The sequence below is a fragment of the Anolis carolinensis genome, chromosome 6, assembly GCF_035594765.1.
Source record: "Anolis carolinensis isolate JA03-04 chromosome 6, rAnoCar3.1.pri, whole genome shotgun sequence".
NCBI lineage: Eukaryota > Metazoa > Chordata > Lepidosauria > Squamata > Dactyloidae > Anolis > Anolis carolinensis.
The window spans coordinates 16,624,841-16,635,825 of NC_085846.1; the positions used below are offsets into that span (position 1 = coordinate 16,624,841).

General features: G+C 42.4%; 1 protein-coding gene across 1 annotated transcript; it reads left to right on the forward strand.

The window, feature by feature from the left end:
* Nucleotides 1-1,491: 1,491 nt before the first annotated feature.
* Nucleotides 1,492-8,603, forward strand: LOC103280326 (lysoplasmalogenase TMEM86B). Its single transcript, XM_062958237.1, has 2 exons — nt 1,492-3,662; nt 7,820-8,603. The coding sequence occupies exons 1-2, from the start codon at nt 3,410-3,412 to the stop codon at nt 8,203-8,205; spliced, it is 639 nt and encodes a 212-aa protein (XP_062814307.1). The 5' UTR covers nt 1,492-3,409; the 3' UTR covers nt 8,206-8,603.
* The last annotated feature ends 2,382 nt before the right edge of the window (nt 8,604-10,985 follow it).

Consider the following 10,985-nt stretch of genomic DNA (forward strand, 5'->3'; position numbering starts at 1 on the left):
GGTTGCACCATGGCAGTATGAATTTCCCATAATTATTTTTGCATTTCCTTCTAGAGATGCAGGTAGCCAGGAAGGAAAGAACGAAACTTGACAGAAGGAATAGATGCAGCGTGGTGTTGTTGTTATTGCTGGTTGTCTTCAAGTCATTTCTGAACTGTTGTGAACCTAAGTTGACCCTATCACAGAGATTTCTTGGCAACATACTACAAGTTCTGGTGTGAGAGAATCGGTATTATCCACAATGTTATTGCCCAGGGGACGCCCGGATGTGTTACCTTCCTGTGGGAGGCTTCTCTCATGTCCCCACATGGAAAGCTGGGGCTGACAGACAGGAGCTCACCCCATCTCGCGAATTTGAACGACCAACCTTCAGGTCAGCAGTTCAGCCGGCATAAGGGTTTAACCCATTGCACCACTGCGGCTCCAAGTTGCCAAGTGTAACAAAGGGAAAGGCTTTGGTGTCATTAATGGTAGAGTAGAACAACTTTGAGCAGTTGTGTACAGGATTGCCAACTCCTGGTGAAAATCCCTCTCCTGAACAATTACAGTCAGCTTTCCGCATTTGTGGATTTCTCTATTGGCAATTTGATTATTTGCAGATTTGATTAATATGGTCTTCATAGGAATTTCTAGATTCACCACTGCAACCCCATGGTCAAATTCTGGTGGAATTTGACCATATAATTGTTTTGGAGGAACTAGAGATTCCTAAGATTTTAAAATACCATTTTTTACTTGCAGTTTTTCCACATTTGCATGGGATGGGTGCGCTCCTTCACTTCTTACTGTAACAAATATGGTGGGCCAACTGTAATATCTTTCACCACTAAAGAGATACGAAAAGCCCCATCACATCTTTAAGACTGAGAAAAGGAACTTCTAACATAAGGTTTTGTGCACTGCAGCTGTGGTTTCGTGCACCTGATGAATGAATGGACTGAGATCTATGAACACTTGGGCTAGAAATGTCTGTCTCAATTTATGTCAAAGGTGTACGGGATTCCTTTAAATTTCTTCATGCAAGCATGAGCCAGTTCTTGATATAGTTCCCTAAAACTATGTTGTTTTTCTTATGGTGCTAGGAACATCCTTAAATAGCTATTATAAGTACAAAATACTTTTAGTTTCTCTGTTATCATGTCATGTAGAACTGGGGTATTTTCACAGTGGGAAGGATTTGTGGCAATAGTATTATTATTATTATTATTATTATTATTATTATTATTATTATTTTGGAGCCACTGGTGATGCAATGAGTTAAACCCTTGTGCTGGCAGGACTGCTGACCAAAAGGTTTTAAATGCGATTTCCTGCTTCTTAGCGGGGGGTTGGACTAGATGGCCTATGAGGTCTCTTCCAACTCTACTATTCTATGATTCTATGATTCTATGGTTGGTGTTTTGAATCCGGGGAACAGAGTGAGCTCCCATCTGTCAGCTCCAGCTTCTCCTGCAGGGACATGGGAGAGGCCTCCCACAGGATGGTAACACATTTGGGCGTTCCCTGGGCAATGTCCTTGCAGATGGCCAATTCTCTCACACCAGAAGCGACTTGCAGTTTCTCATTACTAATACTATTACAGTGGCTGCAACTACTGTACTACCATTAAGCCTGGTATGAGTTTCTATCTAACCGCAATCCTAATTGTCGACTATCAGTGACTTGGATTGTATTCAAGAAGTTAAGTACCATTGGGGTTCACTAGACAATTTAACACATTATAAATAGTATTGTTTTTGGTAACTGCAATGGAAATCCTCACCATCGCTATTCCATTCAGATGTTTCACTCTATTTGGACTTCTTTTCAGAGCTCTTCTCACTACTGGAACCATAGTTCCTTTCCTTTCTCAGGGGCCCTGCATCTCAATTTCTAAGATTTAATATTTCCTTTTAAAAATAACCCTAAAGGATAATCTTGGATAGCCCTGCTTAGTTCTTGGGTGGATACCAGGTGCTGTTGGCTATATTTCAAAAGAAGGAACTGGCAAAACCACCTCTGAGTATTCACTGCCTAAGAAAACATTATGATTTGAGGGGTTGCCATAAGTCAACACATCCTGAGATTGCCCCATAATCCAAGTTGCTTTTTTTCTGTCACAGTTTTGTTTTTCTTATTACGATTTTATTGTTTTTCCGTTTGAATCTTAGGGTCTAATCCGCCCTATCTCCCCAAGGGGATTCATTTATTTTAAGTATGTTGTAGTTGTAGTTGTCGTTGTTGTTGTTGCGTGCCTTCAATGCATTTCTGACTTATGATAACCCTAAGGCGAACCTATAATGGGGTTTTCTGGGGCTGAAAGCGAGTGATCTGTTCCTCTCTGCAATCGCACTTCCTTGTAATGGACTTCATTTTGGTCATTAATTAATCTCCTCAAGGCTTTAGAAAGAAATGGAAGCAGGAAGACGTAGGCCTTAAGGGTGGAAAAAGTCATATTCACATGCAAGACCGAAATATGCAAAAAGTGTTTTCGGTATCTTATTTTGAATGCCGTCCTACCGTGCTCCCTGCTCTGCTCATTCAAGACATAGCGATGGAGGTGTCTGGTCCAGCAGGGTCCTCCTTCCTCGGAGAACACTGGCTAGCACAACTTGGGTCTCAACGTGGTGGGTCGTACCACAGCCCTGAGGTGGGTTGCACAATAGCAGCATCAATGTTCCACTATTGTTTTGCATTTCCTTCTAGAGAGGCAGGTAACCGAGGAGGAAAGGAGGAAACTTCACAGAATGAATAGATGTAGGGTGTTGTTGTTATTGCTTGGTGTCTTCAAATCATTTCTGAACTGTTGTGAACCTAAGTTGACCTTGCTTTCTTGGCAAGATTTGTGAGTTGCAAAATGTGAGTTTCATGGCCAAGTAGGTATTTGAACCTTAGGTATTTGAACTTGGTCTCCAGGTCTAATGCTCTATCTGCCGTTGCACTATTTTGGCTGAACAGATAGACACCACGGGAGTTTGAGTTTCTTCTGTCATGGGATGGTATTTTGTTTGAGATGGCTTTTTTATCGTGTCAGAAGTGAATTGAGAACATACTGCAAGTCGCTTCTGGTGTGAGAGAATCAGCATCATCCACAATGTTGTTGCCCAGGGGACGCACAGATGTGTTACCATCCTGTGGGAGACTTCTCTCATGTCCCCGCATGGGAAGACTGTGCATACGCACAATATTTCATCATCTTTTCCCTCTCCTTGTTTTCTATTCTGCTGACTCCTGAGATTGCCCCATAATCCAAGTTGTCTTTTTTTTTGTTACAGTTTTGTTTTTCTTGTTACGATTTTATTGTTTTTCCGTTTGAATCTTAGGGTCTAATATGTTGTTTAATTCAGAAATTAAAGCAGACTTCTTCAATGTCTGAATCAGTGAAACTTAACTGCTGTCTCTCCCCCCCCTTTCAATGCCCCCTTCTTAGATGAGGAGTGTGCTATACAAGCTGACACCTTTCTTGATCTCCTGTGCCCTGTATTTTTTACTTGGGGTCCAAGAACCCAGCATCTTCGCCAGTATTCTCAGGAGCCTCCCAACCATCTCCTTGGCATTCTTTGTGGCCAACCAGTCCAACAGTACCGGAACCTGGACGCAATATTCCCAGAAGATATTGGAAGGCCTGATGTTCGCAGCTGTGGGAGATGTCTTAATTGTGTGGCCTAAACTTCTTCTTCCAGGTAAGGGGTTGGTGGAACCGTGAAAGAGATGGAAGGGAGCCAGGATTGGATTATGAGGAAGTGGGTGTCATTCCAGCATTCTCGTGGCTTGATCAAAATAATAAAATGGTGCCCATCCACTACATGGCACAGGGAGAGTATGGTTTGCAGATGTCAGACACAGCACACTAGTAGAGCTGGGGTTACTAGGAATATTAGGTGTGATGCATGAAGCAGCTATGATGGTGCCTTTCAGACAAATAACACCATATGTAAAACACATTAGAAAAGACTTTGCTAGTTGGAAAATTAGTTTTCCAAGCTTTTCCAAAGTGGGGAGGACTTTTAAAAATGTGGACTCTAAAGATCTGTCTGTAGTTCATCCTATTGTATTGTATTGTAAGCCGCCCTGAGTCCCCTGTTGGGTGAGAAGGGCGGGATATAAATGTTGTAATAAATAAATAATAATAATACCAAGTAAACTATCACTTTTTACTACTTGCAGCACCAATGACATGAACAAGCAATCCCTGAGTTACAAATATCTGACTTTCATCCAACTCATGGTTAAGAATGAGGGTGAGAGAAATCTGCCCCTTGGAAGGAAAATTTATTCCTGGAAGAGTTATCATGGGGAAAAAGTGTCTCCACTGAACATTTCTCACCAATCCTTGTTTCCACAACATGCCAAATTTTTCAAAATTCAATTATCAAGAGAAGAGAAAGTAACAGACAGTGAAATTGTGGCACAGACAGCAAAATAAACACTACAGGGTTGTTAATAATAATAATAATAATAATAATAATAATAATAATAATAATAATAATAATAATAAAACTTTATTTATACCCCGCCACCATCTCCCCAACGGGGACTCGGGGCGGCTAACATGGGGCCATGCCCAGAGCAATACAATATAAAATATAAAAACAACATATCATAGCACCATTAAAAATACAATAAATAATAATAGGCATTACATCAAGAAATCAAAAAACAATAGAACAAGGGCAGGCCGCGTAAACACAGAGATAAAACCTGGAGTGAGAGGGACAGAGGGGTACTCCACTGCGGGCAGGGACATATGGAAGTGGGGTAATCTAGAGGATAGATGTTCGGGGTGGGAGTAACACAGAAATATATGACAGAAATTACTCACCAAAGGCACAGCGGAAAAGCCATGTTTTCAGGTCTTTCCTAAAAGCTAACAAAGTGGGAGCTTGCCTAATTTCAGTGGGTAGTGAATTCCACAGTCGGGGGGCCACAGCAGAGAAGGCCCTCTCCCTTGTACTCACAAGGCAGGCCTGGGATAACGACAGTGGTGATAAAAGGGCCTCCCCGGAAGATCGTAAAGATCGGGCAGGTTTATGGAGGGAGATATGGTCACGGAGGTAGGTGGGTCCCAAACCGTTTAGGGCTTTATAGATGATGGTCTGCACCTTGAATTGGGACCGGAAGATGAACGGCAGCCAGTGGAGCTCCTTAAACAGGGGAGTGGATCTCTCCCTGTAACTTGCCCCCGTTATTAATCTGGCAGCCGAGCGTTGGACCAATTGTAATTTCTAGGCCGTCTTCAAGGGAAGCCCCACGTAGAGCGCATTACAGTAGTCCAGTCTAGAGGTAACTAAGGCATGGACCACCGTGGTCAAATCAGACTTCATGAGGTATGGTCGCAGTTGGCGCACAAGTTTGAGTTGTGCAAAGACCCTCCGGGCCACCGCCGACACCTGTGCTCCAAGCGTCAACGCTGAATCCAGGAGGACCCCCAAACTGCGGACCTGTGATTTCAGGGGGAGTGCAACCCCGTCCAGCACAGGCTGCCACCCAATACCCCGATCAGATGAGCGACTGACCAGGAGGGCCTCTGTCTTGTCGGGATTGATTCTCAGCTTGTTCCTCCTCATCCAGTCCGCCACAGCGGCCAGGCACTGGTTCAGCATCCGAGGGGCTTCCTTGGAGTCAGATGGGAACGAGTAGTGGATTTGCGTGTCATCTGCGTAGAGATGGCAACGCCCTCCAAAACTCCGGATGACCTCTCCCAGCAGTTTCATGTAGATGTTAAAAAGCATGGGGGATAAGATAGATCCCTGCGGAACCCCACAGGTCAATGGCCAGGGGTCCGAGCAGGTGTCCCCCAGCTTCACCATCTGGGAACGGCCCTCCAGGAAGGACCGAAGCCACAGCAGAACCGTGCCACCGAGCCCCATCCCGGAGAGCCTCCCCAGAAGGATACCATGATCGATGGTATCAAAAGCCGCTGAGATATCCAGGAGAACCAGCAGGGTCACACTCCCCCTGTCCAGTTCCCTGCGGAGGTCATCCACCAAGGCGACCAAAGCCGTCTCAGTACTGTGCCCAGGCCTGAAGCCAGACTGCGAGCAGTCCAGAAAATCGGTGTCATCGAGAAACCCCTGGAGCTGCGTGGCAACCACCCGCTCCAGAACCTTGCCCAGAAATGGGAGGTTGGAGATTGGTCTGTAATTGTCACAAACCGATGGTTAACTCTTCCTTATGCTATCCAAAGCTTAAATAATTTGGTTGGAGTTACACTGAAAACATGTTTTAAAAAATGAATTCAACTTAAGAACATACCTACAGAAACTATCTAATTTACAACTTGGGGACTCCCTGTACTGAATATCTCTGGTTCTTTACAAAGTAGAAAGATTCACATGGTTGGAATATAATATGGTATGTTTCCAGGAAGGTGCAGAAATACACAAAAGGCACCAGATCATGTCTCATATTGGAACCTAAACAGTGTCAACTCAGGATAATACTTGGATGGGAGGACACCAACAAATATCAGGTGCTGTGGGCTATATTCCAAAAGAAGGAGCTGGCCGAACCATCTCTGAGTATTCCTTGCCTAAGAAAACTCTGTGAAATGTATAGAGTTGCCTGACTTGAAAGTATACACATACACAGAAGGAAGATGTGAACAGGGCACATTCTCTTAACACCTGCTGGGTAGCAATATAAATCATCCAGTCAACAAACAGATGAAACAGCTGCCTTGTTAAATCCTGTTCATGTATCTATTACATTTATATCTCATTTTTTATTGTATGAGTTCTCTGCTTCCTCAGTTATCTTAATTATTACCAAGTGAAGTAGGCCACATTGAGGCTGATCAAAAGTTACTTTATTGGTTGTAATGGTTCAAGTTTCAATGCAACTCTTTCGCTGGGATTTTTCAACTGTGGTTCACGAACTCCTGATGGTCCAAGGATGGGCTTCAAAGAGTCCATGAACCAGATACAAAAATTATTCCCTCTCTCGCTTTAATATCTTTAATTGTGCTTCAGTCAGTTTTCTGATTAATCTCTGTCTTTTCTGAAATTCCCAAATGGGTCCAGAATGCTCCAAAAGGTTGAGAACCACAGCCATGCTACACCCCACTACAGTGTCGTTCAGAATAACCTGACTAAAGATAAAGATAAAGTGCAGAATGCCCAAAGAGCATGCATCACACAATAAGGAGTTCATTTACCACTTCTCTGGGGTGTTTCTATGAATCTGTGAAAAAAATGTATATGAAATACATGTATCCATTTATTTATACATGCCATTCCTGGTTTTAGAGTTGAATCAAACAATTAATGCCTTGTGGGCTATTACACCCCCTGGAGCCCAATGAATTTTCTTTAAAGGTGCATGTGACACATTTATTTACATAGTGGTCGGTGCTCTTTAGTTTGGACCCAGTTTGGGTCTCCAGATGTTACTGGAAAACAACTCCCATCACTTTTGATTATCCACCATGCAGATTAGACATAATGGAACTTGCAAGCCAACAGCACTTATGGCTTTGAGGTTGGGGAAAGGTTAAAGGACATTGTATTTGAATTCAAACCTTACTGTCCTGACCAAACAAAACAAGCCTCATCCTTCCAGATGTCCTTGGATCACAACTCTCATCAACTCTAGTCATGATGTTTAATGATGAGGAATATAGGAACTGCATATGGAGGGCTACATAAAATGACAGAGAGGGCCAGATTCAGCCCACAGGCTTTGAGTTTGACGCATGTGCTCTAAATAAATAATATGTATATCCTGTTTACCAGCAGCTATGGATCATCTATAGATCATGATTGTGCCACCCTAGAGCTGATGGTCTCTTTGAGTCTGGTGGTTTTAATGATCTTTCTTTTTCTTCCCTTATTCTTTGCAGCCATGATTGCTTTTGCTGCCTGTTTCATCTCCTACACCTCGGCTTTTGGCTTCACTCCCTTTCGGCCTCTGATCCTCACCATCCTTGCAATAGTGGGGATTGAGATTTACAATGTCCTGCTGTTGCCGTGCTTGGGGGGCATCTTTCTGTTGGTTGTCCCAGTCTATCTAGGCATACTTGGCATCATGGTATGGCGCGCCCTCTCCCTCCCCAAACGGCAACTGAGCGCGACGGTTGGCAGCGTGATCTTCTCCGTGTCCGAGCTGTTTGATGGCCTCGATATATTCTGCTCCAAAGTACCCAATTTCCGCTTCCTTGTCATGGCCACCTACTACACTGCCCAGGGCTTGATTGCATTTTCCGTGACCTCTCAGGGAGTCCCTTGAAAGATGAACTGAGCCTTGGAAGGGGACTCCCGCATTAACATGTTGAGAACTCAGGAATCCTGTCTTTTAACTACTCCGTCTTCTTTTAGTCAATTCTGCACACTCTAGCCCTCTTTTATCTGATTCATTCCAGAGAAACGTCTGGAATGTTGTCGATTCATGGTATCATCCATGAAAGCTTCTCAGGCGTCATCTACATGGACGCAAATGATCATATTTATCTCATATCTGGTGCTGGAATAGCCCACATCCTATCTGGAGAACTGAGATCTAATTTTGCCCTTTTATACTATTGATGGCTTAAATCCAAGTTTAAAAGATGAACCTTTTTACAATTTTCTGGAAAACCCGGTTATTGTATAAAAATTAATTAATTAAATAAATAATTGTATATCTCAGCTTTGTGGTTGCTTTTTTTTGGGTGGGTGGCAATTGCTTTTGTTTATTTTTTTCCAGGTGCATTTGTACTGATAATTACATACATATATTAGCACATCTCCATCTATCAACATTTAAAAACTAGTTGCTTTACTTAATAGAATTGCAAGTGCAAAGGTATATAGGCATATGTATATCTCTATGCACAAGGAGGAAGAATATGAAACAGCCACAATCGTGTGGCTGGAAATAATAATGTGATTTATAATTTATTTATTTATTTACAGTATTTATATTCCGCCCTTCTCATCCCGAAGGGGACTCAGGGCGGATCACATTACACATATAAGGCAAACATTCAATGCCTTAACATAGAACAAAGACAGAGACAAACGCAGGCTCCAAGCTGGTCTCGAACTCATGACTGGTTACATGGTAATCATCATATAAATGGTCCTTTAACATTGAAATGAGCTCACACAGGAAAAAGCATGTGGCTATTTATGCCTCTCATTTCAACTTAAGAAGGAGGTGTTTGTTGGTAATTTGGTTACTAAGGGCTGGGAAAATGTGAACTGAAGCAAAATTATTTCATTTATGCAGACAACATTTGCAATGGCTATTTATGATTTGCTCCTGGATACAGTCATAATAAAGAAGTTAACTGGGAATGCCTTGTGATTTAAAAGTATTTATGTTTTAAAAGAAAAATTATGTTATCATTGTTCTAAGTTGACATCTGTAAGGGTGTGTTTAACTCTCGAATTAATGCAGTTTGAGATCACTTTAACTGCAGTGGCTGAATTCTATGGAGTCCTGAGAGTTTCCTCACCTAATTTTATTTTGACTCATGTTCTGTCCAATGTGTACATGAAATTACTGCCAGAGTTCACTCAAGGAGTCAGCACGTGATCTCACCTGTGCACAAGTGACACCCAACCCTATCTCTCCCTTTCATCAACCTTCAGACGTGACTATGATAAGCAATGTACTGGCTGAATGCCAATAAACAGATGTTCAATCCAGTTAAACTAGAGGAGGTAAAGCTGGAGCGGTGTATCTGGTCTAGAAGCTGGATTTCAAGTGGTACGGGTGGTTGGCATTGCCTTCTTAAGGAACAGTTAGATAGTAAGAGGTTTTCTGGGGGGTGGAAACCATATTAAACTACTCACCATTTTCTGAATTATGAGCCTGTTTTCTGGATATCAACATCACCACTATATGACTACAATAATTCCAGTTCATGAAGATTATCAGAATAAAGTGAAGCATGCTTTCCACGACACATATGGGTGCTTTGAATGCAATTTTCCTGTCTCTTGGCCTGAAGTTGGACTCAGTTGTTTTCTAACTAGGAAGCTAGAAGGAAGATGCCTGTATCTGAGTTTCTAGCTTGTGAGCTAGAAGGAAGATGTGTGTATTCAAGTTGTGGATTCCAATGTCATACTGAAGTAATAAGAGACTAATTTAAGTTTGGTTCTCAGTTAGGTAGAACTTAGAGGATCAAGGAGTCTGTTGAGACTAGGTTTCAGCCAGTTTGACTATAGTGAAGAGTAACTTTGAGTTTTAAGTTCCCAGTCAGAAAGGCTGTGGAGAAATATATTTTTCTGAAAGGAAAGACAGTGCCTCAACAAGTTAAACTAAGTTTAAGTGTTTGGAAAGTCAACAGCTTAGTGTAACCAAGTGAGTGCAAGACAATATCTATTATAACCAAGTGGAACTGAAGAAGAGAACCTTTGTAACAAAATACACTTAAGTGCCAATGAATTCATAAATAAACATTCCTTTGTTTTCAATAAAGATAGTGTCTTCGAGTTGTGAACTGCACAACACAGAATCAGCGAGGACTCTTTTATTACTCTCTCCTCAAAACCACATTGCCTCATACGCGTGCACGCACATGCATATGTGTTTCTTGTTGGCAGTGGCTGGGATCTTGAAATAGATCTTGATCGTGAAGTGCTTCTTACATTTGTTGGTGGCAGTGGTGGGATAACAAGGTTTCCCCCGGCCTGTTTGTGAAGAGCGTTTTACATTAAGTGTAGAAGTATGTGTGAAACATGGTGTCCCTGGTGGCTTAGCAGGTTAAACAGTTTGAATCGGGGAGCGGAGTGAGCTCCCACTGCTAGCCCCAACTTCTGCCAACCTAGCAGTTCGAAAACATGCAAATGTGAGTAGATCAATAGGTACTGCTCCGGTGAGAAGGTAATGGCGCTCCATGCAGTCATGTTGGCCACATGACCTTGGAGACATCTATGGATAATGCCAGCTCTTCAGCTTAGCAATAGAGATAAGCACCAACCCCCAGAGTCGGGCACGACTGGACTTAATTATATACATGAAACATAAATAAATTTCGTGTTTAGACTTAGGTCCCATGTTCAAGGTATTTCATGATGTAC